This window comes from Monodon monoceros, unplaced genomic scaffold, assembly GCF_005190385.1.
Source record: "Monodon monoceros isolate NGI ecotype Baffin Bay Population unplaced genomic scaffold, NGI_Narwhal_1 Super_Scaffold_5, whole genome shotgun sequence".
Lineage (NCBI taxonomy): Eukaryota > Metazoa > Chordata > Mammalia > Artiodactyla > Monodontidae > Monodon > Monodon monoceros.
Genome location: NW_021703782.1, coordinates 57,892,917 through 57,908,342, shown reverse-complemented (window position 1 = coordinate 57,908,342; position 15,426 = coordinate 57,892,917). Strand labels below are relative to the sequence as shown.

General features: G+C 41.2%; 1 protein-coding gene across 3 annotated transcripts in view; it reads left to right on the top strand.

The window, feature by feature from the left end:
- PDCD1LG2 (programmed cell death 1 ligand 2) overlaps positions 1-15,426 on the top strand; it is a 95,120-nt gene that overhangs the window by 5,349 nt on the left and 74,345 nt on the right. For all 3 annotated transcript variants that reach the window (XM_029203117.1, XM_029203119.1, XM_029203118.1), the window contains exon 2: positions 7,656-7,724. In XM_029203117.1, coding sequence (XP_029058950.1) covers positions 7,670-7,724 — 55 coding nt within the window. In that variant the 5' untranslated portion in view covers positions 7,656-7,669. The remainder of the gene's footprint in view (positions 1-7,655; positions 7,725-15,426) is intronic.

Genomic DNA, 15,426 nt, shown 5'->3' with positions numbered 1-15,426 from the left:
ACTGTTACTGATAGGCCAATAATACTTGTGGTAGTTAGAAATGAAATCACACTTTAATATCAAAAATATTAAAATGTTCACGGTTCATCAAAAATCTTGATATGTTACACACTTGAGTATTACCTAACATGGCGAAACAAAATGGTAGAGATTGGTTGTTAGTTGCATAGATGGTACATGGAAGGGACCTTGGAAGTCACGTAGTTCACCCCTTCTTTTGTAGAGAGTGGAGAGTGAGTTCCTAAGGCAGCAGGGACAGAGCAAAGACTGGAACTCCTGTCTCCTGATGCCTAGCTCAGAACTGCTGCTTCCACCACACCACCAAGAGAAGCAGCTTTTCTAGTGGCCTGGGTAAGAGCCAAGGGGGCAGCAATTTGAGCAGGACTTTGCACAAATCTAAAAAGAGTAGCTTTTGCTTCTTCTCACTCTCAAGCTTGATTATCTCCTTACTGAGGGGGCCCTTCTTGACTCCTGGAGCCACCAGGAAAAGTTCTTGAAGCTTATCCTATGCCATTCTGTTCCATTTTAGATAATGACTTGCCCTCAACTGCAATACTACGACATGTTCATAGGCAGAATTATCAAGAATTACCCATAACTTCATTAAGAATTATCCAGAAATTAAGAAATTCAGCTAAACTGATCATTTGATTAAAAACTACTTTTTTCCATTCACATTCCAAAGTATTCATTAGAGCCCAGCCTGACTGATATAAAGATAGCTACAATGAGCACCCTCTGCTTGATGGAAAAGCTAGCAAAACCAAACATGTACATAAGGAATATACAATTAAGATGAAAATTAACAGCTGACTAGGCATAAACAATAAGATATTTATATCCAAAACAAAGGTGAATTTTAAAAGGGGAGGCTAGAGACAGATGTGGTTGTTTGAACATGTTCATTGTATCGTGGAGAAGAGTCATCACAATGCTCATTTGGCCAAAGGAGTGCCTTACACATGGATACTCTTTAAATGATGCATTGAGTTAATTAATTTTGGCAATGCACTCCGTAAGTTCTCTAAGTAAATTCTTTCAGGCCTTGCCTGTCTGAGTATGAAAGAGTTCATACTTCCCCAACATTAAAGCCTTCAAGAACCTGCTCTTTCAGAAAACGTGGTTCTCCTAAAGAACCTAGAGGGTAGAGGTCTTATCCAGATAGCCTAGTCTTTTGAGAGAGGTTGGTGAGGGGCTTGAGATACCTGTGGAAACATTCTTCTGGGAGGTAATCTTGTAAATAATCTTGCTTTTAAAAAGGGATCACCTCCCACCTCTTGTGGAAACTCTTGCTTCAACATGCACCTTTTGCTTAAACAATACCAGGGATGATGCCTCCCCACCCCATTAGTGGCCCATTGTGTTGTGAGTGGCTCCATTCGATGGAAAGTTCTTATTTGCGGCCAAAATAAACAACCAAATTAAGGTTTCTGTTTCTCCGATAGAGTGGAGTCAAGTGGGAGCCAGTGATCTCAGATTCCTGAGTATGATGCTAAATTGTCATGCATGCAAGCACTCATTCACTTGTCCATTCAGCACACAGTTATAAGGACCTAATCAAGTGCAGTCCGCTCTCCGTATCTAAAGGGTTCTGCAACCCTACATACATGGCCGACTATATTATGCCATTTTACATGAGGGACTTGAGCATCTGTGGATTTTGGTATCCACAGAGGATCCTGGAACCAATATCCTGCAGATACCAAGGGATGACTGTACAAAGAGCTCCTATTCTAGCCTAGAAAACAGAAGTGTAATAAATCAGCATACAAGTAATGAGTTAAGTACTTACACTAGAGGTGAGTAGCAGATACAATTGAGGCAGAAGAAATAGACTAAGACAGTTAGGAAAGACTTATCCACTTCTGTTGAATGCATGAAATGTAAGGCCACTTAAGGAGTTATTTATGATGCAATACAATTTTTTAAGCTCATGAAGAAATTGAGATAGAAGAAAAATAAGATTAGAAAAAATAAGATGAGATTAGATGTGAGATTAGACTTCTCAAAGCACCTGTGAGGTCCTAGTCATGGAAAGCACATGTGTTTCTCTGTGGCCAAGGCAGGAGGTGCCAGATCAGGGAAGGTTTTGTAGGCCACACTAAAGGAGAACTTCACCTTGTAAATAGTGGGAGTTGTTGAAGTCTTTTAAGCAGGAGTGACATGGTCAGATGTGATTATTCAGTATTCAAGAGATTGTTCTGCCTGCTAGGTAAAGAGATAGTTCATCCAACAAGTATTAACCAAGTACCTACTTATTGCCAGACTCTGTTCTGGAGCTGAAGGCATAGTAGTAAATAAACAGACAACGATCCCTGTCCTTTGAGTGATTATATTCTAATGGAAGATGACAGGTAATAATATAATAAACAAGTACACTATATGGTAAGTTAGATGGTAATGAAAGTTTTGGAAAAGAAAGACGACAAGGAGAATTGGGAATGCTGGAGGGGTGGTGCTGTTGCAGTTTTTTGCATAAGGCAGACTCACCAGAAAGAGCGAAAAAAGCATCCAGGTGTAGGAACAGGCACACTGGCAGCAGGATCCACACTTGAAGGGTTGGATTTGGTGAAGACACTACACAGGCCTGGAAGTGGGCTTAGGGCCATTTGGGCAGTGAATTCCAGCATCCCAAGGACCTAGATTATAATGGGTAGTGGGGGGAGGTCAAGAGGTCCAGATGACACCTCTCAACCCAGCAAACACCCACACTGCAGGGAGGGGCATGGCTACAGTGCACTCATCTAAAGCATGGCAGGGTGACTCAAGACAGAGGCCCCTATTACCTCGTTATTGGAGAGACTTAGGAGTTTATTCTCAGTGAAATACTGAGCCATCAAAAGGTTTTGAGCAGACCTGCTCTGACTTACATTTTTAAAGAATCACTCTGGCTCCTGTGTTGAGAATCAACTGTAGCAAGGCAAGGTTAGAATAGCCACAAGACACGATAATGGCTCAGGTTGATATGGAAGCAGTAAGACATGGTCAGATTCTAGATATATTTGAAAGAAGGGCCTATAGGATGTGTTAATGAATCAGATGCTGGTGATAGAAGACAGGAGCCAAGGATGACGTCAAGGTTTGTGACGACAAGAGAAGGATGGAGCAGAAGGAAACAAGACTAGGAGGTAAAAATGGCAGTGAGGAGGCTCTGCTATGGTGCATCCAGGAAGTAGAATTAATAGGACTGGGGGCTGGACTGAATGTGCAAGATAAGCGATGTGTAGATTTAAGATGACGCCCCCAGGATTCCGGCTTGAAGTAGGAGTTATTATTATTGGCACTTTAGGGAAATGGGACACAAAATGTTTTCATAAACTGTCTAAGGTCTTAGAGGCTAATACTTTGTAGACTCAGAATCTGAACTCAGATGTGTCTGACGTTAGAACCTGAGCTCTTAACCATTCCATGGGGCACTTTATCCCTAGGAGAAAGAAGGCTGCTAGTTGGAAAGTACCTTTACGACAGTGTCTGTCTCTCAGTTGACTCAAGGAGACAGTGTGCAAGGAAAGTCCCCTTCGATGGGCAGGGAAGAAGGGGAAGTTAAAACGAGTGATGGGTGAACCAAGAGTCCTTTCTGTTGCCAGAACTGCATGTTACATGCTATCCTTTTGTACTCTAGGAAAAAAAAAATGCTAGGCAAGTGCTAGGCTGCAGGTGCAGCTTAAAATGGTATCTTTTCTGGATATATTTGTAGTTTCAGTAAGGAAGAGGGTTTTCAAGTCTAGCTAAGGTGTGTCTTGAGCATTTCCTGGTAGAAAGCACTAGATTCTGTTCCTAGTTGTTATCTGCTGTAATATTTCCCTCCCTAAACTAAAAACAAGAATACAGCCCACTGTGGACCTTGCATTCGCTTCTAGCTACTGCCTCATATCTCTGCGCCCTTTTAAAGCACTATTCTCTAACAAGTTGCCTATATTCTGTTGTCTCCACTTCCTTATTTCCTATTTTTATCTGTACCAGATCTACTGATACTGTGTTTATCAGGGTCATCCATGACCTTCATACTCTGCTAAATCCTGTTCTCAGAAACATTTGGCTCAACTGATCACTCCCTCCTTCCAGCACTATGTTTTAAACTCTAGGTTTTATTATTATTTATTACTATTATTTTATTTATTATTATATCTATTATTTAGGAATGGTGAGGCCAACAGATCAGGAGGTGACTGCCTTTGAAAAAATAGTTTGTTACACTCACAGATCCCAAGAGAAAGGGGCATGCCACACCATAGTGGGCTATACAGGCAAATACCAGGGTCACACAGGAGGCAGAGGGCAAGGGGGAAAAGTAGGCAGGAGCCTCTACTGTGGGTTCCACAGGAAGGAATGGGGCTAGTTTGTATAATTTCAGCAGACTTTGGAGGCATAGGGGTATCTGGTAACTGACCCTAGGGTGATTAGGGCAGATACATAGTGACCCAGAGAGTGAGAGCCCAATAAAAAGGTGATTGGAGGTAGGGCTCTGGACTGGTTGGTTTGCATATGAAAGGCACACTCAGGGGACAGTTGTTTACTGTCTCTAGGAATCGGCTAATCCTGAGGGGGCAACCCCTCTAAAGTCAGCAAGATTCCAGATGTCAAAGCATCAGAATACAGAAAATAAAAGAGATGGTTAACTTACCTTTATATCCCTTCTCTCAATCTTCTTTGCTAGTACCTTCCCTCTCAAAGACCCCTAAGTGTTGGAATGCCCCATATCTCAGTCCTTTGACACCTTCTCTTCTCTATCTCTCTTTAGGTGGTGCTATGCAGCACCATGGCTTTAAGTAACACTTATGCATTGATGACTCCCAAATTTATATCTCTGCCCCAAACTTTGGATCACCAGTTGTCCAACCACCTACTAAACATCTTTACTTGAGTGTCTAATAGACATCTCAAACCAAACATATTCCAAATACAATTTTTGATTTCTGCTCCCTAATCTGCTTCATTCTTAGTCTTCTCCTTTTTAATAAATAGTATCTCCATTGCCCTAGTGACTCAAGCTCCGAACCTAGAAATTTTCCTGGATTTCTTTACTTTTGTCAAACTACATTTCCATCCTGTCAGCAATTCCCATCAAATCTTCTTGAGAATATAGAAGACTTAAATAAATGGAAAGACATGCCCCATTCATGGATTAAAAGACTTAATGTTATAAAGATGGCTATATTCCCCAATGGATCTACAGATTCAGTACAATCCCTATCAAAATTCCAGCTGCTTTTTTTGTGTGGAAATAGACAAGCTGATCCTAAAATTCACATGGAAATGCAAGGGAGCAAAAATAGCCACACACACACACACACACACACACACACACACACACACACATACACACACACAAAGTCTTAAAAAAAAGAAAAACAAGTTAGAAGATTCACATTTCCCGATTTCAAAACTTACCACAAAGCTTCCGCATAATCAACAGTCTGTGATACTGACATAGGATAGACATATAGTTCAATGGAATAGAATTGAGATTCCAGAACTAAGCCCATACATTTAATGTCAATTGATTTTTGGTGAGGGTGCTATGACAATTCAATGGAGAAAGAATACTCCTTTAAACAAACTATGCAGTCAACTGGATGTCCATGTGCAAATCAATGAATCTGGAGCCTTACCTCACACCATACACAAAAATTAACTCAAACTGGATCAAAGACCTAAATATAAGAACTAAAGCTATAAAATTCTCAAAAGAAAACATAGACGTAAATCTTTGTGACCTTGGATTAGGCAATATTTTCTTAGAGATGACACCTAAGGCACAAGCAATTAAAAGAGAAAACAGATAAACTGGCCTTCATCAAAATTAAATTAATTTGTACTTTACAATTAAAATATTTGTGCTTCAAAGAACACTACCAAGAAACTGAAAAGACAATCACAGAATAGGAGAAAGTAATTGCAGATCATATATTTGATAAACAGTTGGGCAGTTTCTCAAAAAGTTAAATATAGAGTTACCGTTTAACTGATCAATTCCACTCCTACATATATAATCAAGTGATTTGGGAACATGTCTACACAGAAACTTGTACATGAATGTCATAATAGCATTACTCATAATAGCCAACAAGTGGAAACAGATATCCATCAACTGATGAATGGATAAGAAAGATGTGATGTGTTAATACAATGGAATATTATTCAGTCATAGAAAGGAACGAAGTATTGGTAATGTGTTACAATACAGATGAGTCTTGAAAATAATATGCTCAGTGAAAGAAGCTATACACAAAAGACCACATATTGTATGATTCCATTTATATAAAATATCCCGAATAAGCAAACTGATAGAGACAGAAAGGAGATGAGTGAATGCCAGGGACTGGTGGGAGAGGGAAGAAGAATTGGGGAGTTTCTGCTAATGGGTATTGGGTTCCTTTTTGCAGTGATGAAAATGATCCAAAATTAGACAGTGATATGGGTTGCACAGTTCTGTAGAATATACTAAAAACCACTGAATCATACCACTAAATCATCTGTGTCTTAAATATATATGTATACACACACACACATAATCCTCTATTGTATGTCAATTATACTCCAATAAAGATATTAAAAGTTTTAATAAATTTAAGGGACCAATTTTAAAATTTTAATACATTTTTAAAATGTATAAATATAAAAAACCTTCAACAGACCCCTTCTCACCTCCACTAGCCCCACCACTCTGGTCCAAACTATTATCATCTCTGTGAAAACATTTCTTACTGATCTTTCTGCCTCCAATCTTGCCCATCCCACTCTCCTTCACAACACTAGTCTATTGTCTACACCAAAACTGAATCCTCTTTTAAAAATGTAAATGAGATCATGTCATTCTCCTGATCCAAATCCTCCACTGGCTTTCCATTGTACTCAGAGCAGCTCTGCTTTTACCTGATTTAGATGTATGGCTCCAATTGATTCCCCTTGAAGAAATGGTTCCATGGCTAATAAAATTTTGAAAGCCTCTTTGAGGACAAAAAAAGCTGACAGTGGTATACCCTGTCCCTTTTGCCTTCAACCGTGAGAAGTCCTTGGGTGGGAAAGTTTGTGAGCAAAAGTGGAAGCACGAAAGGTGAAGCAGGACTAAGGTTTGGCACCCACTCAGCTGGGTTTGCAGTTCTCTGCAATCCCTGTCTGCACCTCTTAGTAACAGGTAGTTCAAGTGATGGGCACACTGGATCACAGCACTCTAAAGAGCTTGACAACTTTACCTGCTCAGTCAACTAGCAAGTATTAATTGAGAATCCAGCTCTGTTCTATTGAGCACTGAGTGTCCAACTCACAGAGTTCCAGTCCAGCTGGAAAAGATGATGTGCATTATTCATCTGATGAACAAGACTGGTTTTCAAGGGCCTACACTGAAACTATGGAAGAAACAAAAAGGTACAGATAACCAGCTGTGTGGGTAACTCATGAGCACTGGTTCATATGAGCTTCTAATTTGGATCGATAAAGGGTGCCTCGCTTCTTCTTACCCCATCTCTCCTCTCCTTTAGGCAATCACCCTTTAACTTCTCTTCCCAACTCTACTCTACCATGGTCCACTGCCTCCCCTAAAGATTTGTTTACCAGTCATTTCCCTGTTCTGTTTTCAGAAGTGAGCAAATGACCAAATCATGAGACCCAGAAAAACTGCAGAAGGTCCTGAGACTTTCAATTGTCTGTTTCAGATCCGGTACAGAACATGTTCCTTCTCCTGCTAATTTTGAGCCTGGGAATGCCGCTTCATCAGACAGCAGGTAAGAAAGGTCAAAGGGAGGGGCCTGAGAAAGAGGAACAGGTGATGACCCCTAGCTGAAGCCAAGGATGAGAATGTAGTCCTTGAGCTGAAGGCTTTCTTTGAGAGGAACTGTGATTACCAGCTATTATAAGCACAGCCAAAAGAATGGTGCCCAGGGTGGCATGTGCATACCCATGTCCCTGTCTTACAGAACAAGGACTAAGAATCCATCTATCCCCACTTTCCAATAAAGGTAGTAACAAGAAGACAGGACCATTCAGGCCATGCACTTCTGAACTGACACAAGAAGGCATGGGTTGAGTGTCCTGAAAGGTGAGCTGCCAAGAAGCTGTCCTTTTTTCTTCTGTCAGGGACAGTGAGGAGACAAAGGTCGGGGGGACACCTCCTCTTTTAAAAACCAACAGTAGGGCTTCCCTGGTGGCGCAGTGGTTGGGAGTCCGCCTGCCGATGCAGGCGACACGTGTTCGTGCCCCGGTCCAGGAGGATCCCACATGCCGCGGAGCGGCTGGGCCCGTGAGCCATGACCGCTGAGCCTGCGCGTCCGGAGCCTTTGCTCCGCCGCGGGAGAGGCCGCGACGGTGGGAGGACCGCGTACCGCAAAAAAAAAAAAAAAGCAACAGTAGCAGCCATGGGTCATTCACACATTAATGTGGATTACTTGAATTGGAAACTCAGAGTCTTCCTTGCACCTAAATGAATAATGAACCTTAAAGCTATGCCTTTGGATTTTGGAGAAAGATATTCTACTGGAGGGTGTGGGTAGCAAAGAGGAAAGCAGTTTCAGAGTTTTGCTTTCCTGGGGAAGGTAGTTTAGACTATTCACATCTGCGGTCAGGACCATGAGTGCCTTATAGTGGGTGAACACCAGTAGGTAAGAGAGGAGGACAGAGGTGGACAAAGGGGGTTAGGTCCTCTATGTTAACAGCCCCGATCCCATGGGAAGTCATCCAACATTCTGCCTTTCACTGAGAAAGAATGCCTTCTTTGGCACTGATAACTTTTTGAAGAGCTTTTCCCTCCCTTCCAGGTGATCCCAGTCACGTTTCTCCCCGTCCCTTGGGCTGTTGAGCCTGGTCTGGCGTTAGAGACACTGACTTGGGGCCATCCTTGGAGAACACCCCAATATTCTGCTTACTCCAGCCCTGCCCTTGCAGTGGCAGCTAAAGGAACACTTGATATTTCCTTTCTAAGAGACCCTGCCCTGCTGGGAATTTTAGAGACAGGCAAAATTAACTCTTTCCTTACTTGAGTGCTCTGTGGATGCTCTACCATGTTATCTATAAAATAATTTAAAGATTGAAGCGAAAAGCTATTGGAAAATATTTTCATTTCACTTTTTAAATATTTATTTTTAAATTGACATAAAGTAAAATTTTACTCTTTTTTATAAAAGCATCTATGAGTTTTGACAAACACATAGTCATACAGCCACCACCACAATCAAGATCCTGAGCAGTTCTATCACCAAACAAAAACCCTCCTCCAACTTTTAAGCCCAGGTACTCACCGATCTATTCTCTATCCTGTCATTGTAACTTTTCCAGAATGTCATATAAATGGGATCATTTATTAGACATTCTTTTTGTCTGGCTTCTTTCGCTCAGCATAACGCATTTGAAATTTATCCATATTGTTATATGAATCAATAGTTCATTCCTTTTTGTTGTTGAGTAGTATTACTCTGTAGGTACACACCACATTTTGTTTATTCATTTCCCACTTGAGGGACTTTTGGGTTGTTTCCTATTTTTGGCAATTATAAATAAAGTTGCTATAAACATTTGTATATAGGTTTTTGTGGAAGCATAGGTTTTCATTTCACTTAGGTGAATACCTATGAGTGGGATTACTGAGTCATATGGTAAGTACATATTTAACTTTATAAGAAACCATCAAACTGTTCTTAGAATCTGTACTGTTTTTGCATTCCCTCCAGCAAAGTATGAGAGTTCCAATTGTTCCACATCCTTGACAGCCCTTGGTATTGACATTGTTATTTTTCTTTTTTAACTCATTCTAGTAGGTGTGTAGAAGTTTCTCACTGTGGTTTAATTTGCGTTTCCCCAGTACCTAGTGAGGATAAACATATTTTCATGTGCCTATTGCCCATTCATGTATCTCCTTAGGTGAAGGGCATATCAAATCATTTGACTGTTTTTAATTGGGTTATTTTCTTATTGTTCAGCTTTGAGAGTTCTTTATATATTCTGGATACAAATTCTTTATCAGATATGTGATATACAAATATTTTCTCCCAGTCTGTAGCTCATCTTCTCATTCTTTTTTGGCTGTGTCGGGTCTTAGTTGTGGCAGCAGGATCTTCATTGAGTCATGTGGGATCTTTTGTTGCGGGGAGTGGGCTTCTCTCTAGCTGTGGTGTGCGGGCTCTAGGGCACGTGGGCTCTGTAGTTTGTGGCATGCAGACTCTTTCATTGAGGCACGCGAGCTCAGTAGTTGTGGTGCGCGGGCTTAGTTGCCCCGAGGCATGTGGGATCTTAGTTTCCCAACCAGGGATCGAACCCTCGTCCCCTGCATTGGAAGATGGGTTCTTTACCACTGGATCACCAGGGAAGTCCCTCTCATTCTCTTAACAGTGTCTTTTGCAGAGGAAAGATTTTAATTTTGGAGATACCTAATTTATCAAATTTTTTCTTTGATGGATTGTCATATCTAAGAACTCTTTGCCTAACCCAAGACCTGAAAGATTTTCTTCTATGTTTTCTTCTAAATACTTTATAGTTGTACATTTTACATTTAGGTTGACCATCCATCTTGAGTTGATTTTTGTATAGTGTGAAGTATAGGTTGGGGCTTTTTTTTTTTTTTTTTTGCACATGGACATCCGGTTGCTCCAGCCCCATTTGTTCATTTACTGAAAAGACTATCTTTTCTCCGTTGATTGCCTTTGCACCTTTGTAAAAAATAAATTGTCCATATTTGTGTGGGTCTTTTTCTGGACCTTCTGTTCTGTTCTATTGATCTATGTATATATTCTTTCACTTATATCACTCACTCTTTTACTACTGTAGTGTTGTAGTTCAATTTTTTTCTTATATTTTCATTTCAAAACCTAAGGACATCTTGTTACCCAGACACATTTAAGGGGAAATATTTATTTTTGTACTTTGTCATGTCTTGAAGGAAAAGGTAACCCCAGTCTTACGTCTTTCATTGATGTTTCCTTCTTTCTTCATCCACCAGAGAAGAATAAAACCCAGGAAGCCCATGACCAGGGTGATGCTTGAGGTCACTCTAGGGCAGGGACCACACCCTGGGTCACTCCACTTAGCCTATAGCTGACCTCCAAAACTATATCTGCTGACCCCTGAGGTATAGAAAGCAGAAGAATCAGGTTGGGGAAGGGATTTCTAATAGACAAGATGTCTCATGCAGCATTCCTGCTAAGAGGAGTGCATGTGTCAAGTGATCAGAGCAGCATCTATTCTAAGCCAGGAACTAGAGCTTTCTGAAGGCTGGCTGTGTAAAGCAGTCCCCCCTCCCCTCACTGCCTACACCCATCCTCGCCTTTCAAAATACCTTAAGAAGTCTGTAAACACTTAAGCTTCTGTTGTTAATGGGGAAAAAAGGTGTAAAATTAGCTTAAAGAGGAAGCTATCTTGGTAGGTAATGCAAATAAATTGTTTTGTGTTTCCTGGAGATGTGACAGATCTGACTCCATTGGTGCCCTGACTGCAAATAAAAGGCGATCTTCCCCCAAGAACTTTCAGAAAGGCTCCAGCATTACTCAAGCCAGCTATTTTAATCTGTCTAAAGAACATGCATTTATTAATTTTTCATGCTCTGGCCAAGTCCTTTGCCCTTGAATTTAGTCAAGATGACCAATGAATGTTTTGTTGGCTTAATTTGCAGTTGTGGAAACTTTCCAGTTTTCTCCTTTGTCTGATGACATCAGGAGTTCAATGCTAGGTTGGAGTTTAATTTAATAACCATGTGACATATGAAATAGAAAACAAATGTCTTTTCTTTATTATAAAGCTGGAAAGTATATCTATTTCATTCATGTATGTAGTATACACATGCCAGTAGATATATAGTCCTATCTGTTAGAAGTACAAGCTTTCAACACACAGAGATATGAATTTGAATTCCAACTCCATGAGCTCCCACTTTTTTACTTTGGGCAAGTTGTATCATTTCTTTAAGCCTCAGTTTCCCCATCTGTAAAATGGGGGTAGTGACTCCTACCTTGCAGAGTTTTGGGAACATGAAATGGTGATGTACAGTTTAGCCCAGTGTCTCCTTCATTGAGTTTAATAAATGTTATCTTTCACTCTACTTCCCAGTCACAGTCCAAATGCAAACCAGTGTTATAACTCTGTTTCTCAGATGTCAATGTGCATGTGAATCACCCCAACCTTGTTAAAATGCAGATTCTGCTTCTCTAGGTCCAGGGCATGGGCTGAGATTCTGCATTCCTAACTAGCTCCCAGGGAAAACTGAGGACAACACTTTGGATGGCAGGATGGTAAAAAATGTTTGCAAGTGCAGGTGTTTTATTTGTCCAACCAATGGTTTCTCAATGCTCCCTGCACATTAGAAGCTCCTAGGGAAATTTTTTTTTTTTAATTGATGCTGGCCTCACAAAATAATTAGAATTTAATTTTAGAGGATCCAAAGTGGGGTTTGAGCATTAGTGTGTTTTAAAAGCTTCCCAGGTGATTCTTATGATGCAAGGTTGAGGCCCTCTCATTAGTGATTCTAATGTGCAGCCAAGCTTGAGAAAAACCTCTTCACAGAATTGCTTGCAAGAGTGTTTTGATTTCCTCTGTAGTTTACAATAAGTAAGAATATTTTAGTATTGCATTTCCTAAACTTGTCATCTTGTATCGAGTAATCAAGCTCAAAGCTTTGCATGTCTTAGAAGCTTTAGTTGGGGCAAAATAGACCAACTAACAATTAATCTTCTAGTTATTCTGAGCGGCTCAGATATGTGATTCATCTTTGCCAATTGCTCTTTCCTCTTGTGAACATTAGATGGAAAATGTCACCTGCCTGAGAGGTAGCATACTTTATGCTTCCAACCTCTGTATATACACACACACGCTGCACAAGGCAGAGCGGAAAAGCAAGCAGAAAATGGATTTTTTTTTCAAAGGCCCAGACAGTGAAGAGGGGAGTTCTGCTGTATGCTATGGGGAGTTCCAGAGGAAGTTAGAGGCGTTCCTTCTCTCATGAGAAGAAAGTATAAGTGTGGTAAATAAATCTACTAAATAAATTCAATAGAGACTACACCCAAAGTCCTCTGATTCTTGTTAAATCTCAGGCTCAGCAATTAACCTTCCCTGCAAGCCCCATTTCTCTTCCCTGTTTCTTGTTATATCATGTGTAATAAAATAAGAGAAGGAAGTACTATGAGGAGAGTAAAAGTAGTGTAAATTCCTGAACCTGGTGCATAGAATATGGTTAATACATATTAGAGAATGAATAAATAAATATTATTATCCAGGGTAGAGTGGATTTGGTATCAGGCAGCTCTGTTTTAATTATAAGGGGACTTAATAACTCAAGTATTTGGAGATGATTCTAATCCTAAAGGAATCTACTTTAAAGAGTATCCTATTACAGAGACTCCGGTGAGAGTTATTACAAGTCTTCAGGGAATTCCACAAAATGGAATCATGCGGGAAATTCAGAAGCACGGCATCTTTTCTCACATGTATCGTCCCAGAGTCTTCTCAACCTGGCCAAGCAAATGCTGAATTGGCGTTGTTTTACACAGAAGCACTCACATTGTAGCCTGCCCCACCCCCATCCTGCGCAAAAGAATACCAGGCAGCTGTGAACTCCTTTTTGTATCATAGATCTCTGTCAGAAAGGCACGCTAATGTTCTAGTTGTGGTTAAAACAGGGGTTGGAGGCAATATATAAGCTCGTCATTAATTTTTGATAAAAACTCAAGTGTGTGCACTACACTCACACCTGTGCTGGGTGGTGATTAAGAATGCCAGTTTGGGGCTTCCCTGGTGGCACAGTGGTTGAGAGTCTGCCTGCCAATGCAGGGCACAGGGGTTCGTGCCCCGGTCCGGGAGGATCCCACATGCCGCGGAGCGGCTGGGCCCGTGACCCATGGCCGCTGAGCCTGCGCGTCTGGAGCCTGTGCTCCGCAACGGGAGAGGCCACAACAGTGAGAGGCCCGCGTACGGCAAAAAAAAAGAATGCCAGTTTGTGCAATTTGGGGCAAGTTGCTCTTTGATGAGAGGAAAGCAAAAGTGAATATGGGGAGGCTCATCCTTTTGTTTCTCCCTCTGCCCCTTTTTGTCATTTTATGTTAAACCCTTAACTGGAATTTAGTATGTGTTAGGCACTGGAGTCGCCAAAGCAAATTCAACCTGGTCACTGCCTTCAAAGATTTGCAGGATGGTAGGAGGAAAAACTCCAGTCAGAAGAGAATTGTGATGTGAATCATTCAAGCAACAGAAAACCCCCAAACTATTTATACTGTGAAATCTGTTATCCAGGGTGGTCCGAATACCACTTTCTCAAGAATTAAAACGTTGTACAAAAGAAAGTTTGTTGACTACCTGCCAAAATAAGGCACTTCACATGTGCCATTTTGTCTAGTTTTCCCCACAATGCTGACAGGTAGATGTTATCTTCGACCTTTACAGATAAAGAGGCTGAGACTCATAGAGTTTAAATGGCATGATCAAGATCAAAGGGCTCATAATCCTGATATAGTCAAAATTTGAACCCAGGTTCATCTGTCACTAAATCCCAGGCTCTTTCCATACCATGTTTTATGTGGAAACAACCACTCAAATAGCATATTCTTAGAAGCCATCCCCAAATATAAGTGGATGTTTTGACTGATTAAATGAATGGATTAATGAAGTAAGCTCTACTGAACATAATTTGATCTAATCTTCTGTCACAATTCAGAAGCTACTTCGAGATCTTACACTCAGTCTTAATGACTAACCACTCATTAATAATGGAACCAGCATAATTTTGTACAATTTATTCATGCATACACTACTTTCATTAGTTTTGCCATGTTTGACTACTCTTTGTGCTATTGTTTTTATAGAATTATCTAAATCAACTGAGCTTTTATTTTTTTAATTTTTTTTTTTTTTTTTAAATTTTTGGCTGTGCTGGGTCTTCATTTCTCTGCGAGGGCTTTCTCTAGTTGTGGCAAGCAGGGGCCACTCTTCATCGCGGTGCGCGGGCCTCTCACTATCGCGGCCTCTCTTGTTGCGGTGCACAGGTTCCAGACGCGCAGGCTCAGTAGTTGTGGCTCACGGGCCTAGTTGCTCCGCGGCATGTGGGATCCTCCCAGACCAGGGCTCGAACCCCTGTCCCCTGCATTGGCAGGCAGATTCTCAACCACTGCGCCACCAGATAAGCCCCCTGGCAGGAGTTCTTTAGACCCAACCAAGTTGTCAATTACTTGCTGCGCAGTCTTAATTTGGATGTTCGGTGGTCGTCTGGGTGGATCTTTTCAAGTCCAAAGAGATAGAGCAATAGGAGAATGAGAAAGACTGAGGGGGAAAAGCCTTGGCCTCAGTACGCTTCTTCACGGCTAGAGAACTGGTCTCTGACAGATCCTGCAGGCGACGTCAGCTGCCACTTAACGGGCTACTCGAATCTCCATGGCTCAGGATAAGGCCCAGCCACCCTTCAGAGGGGAGCCATAGCCCAATAGGCGGATCGAGATTATGGCCTTTGAGGCCCCGCAC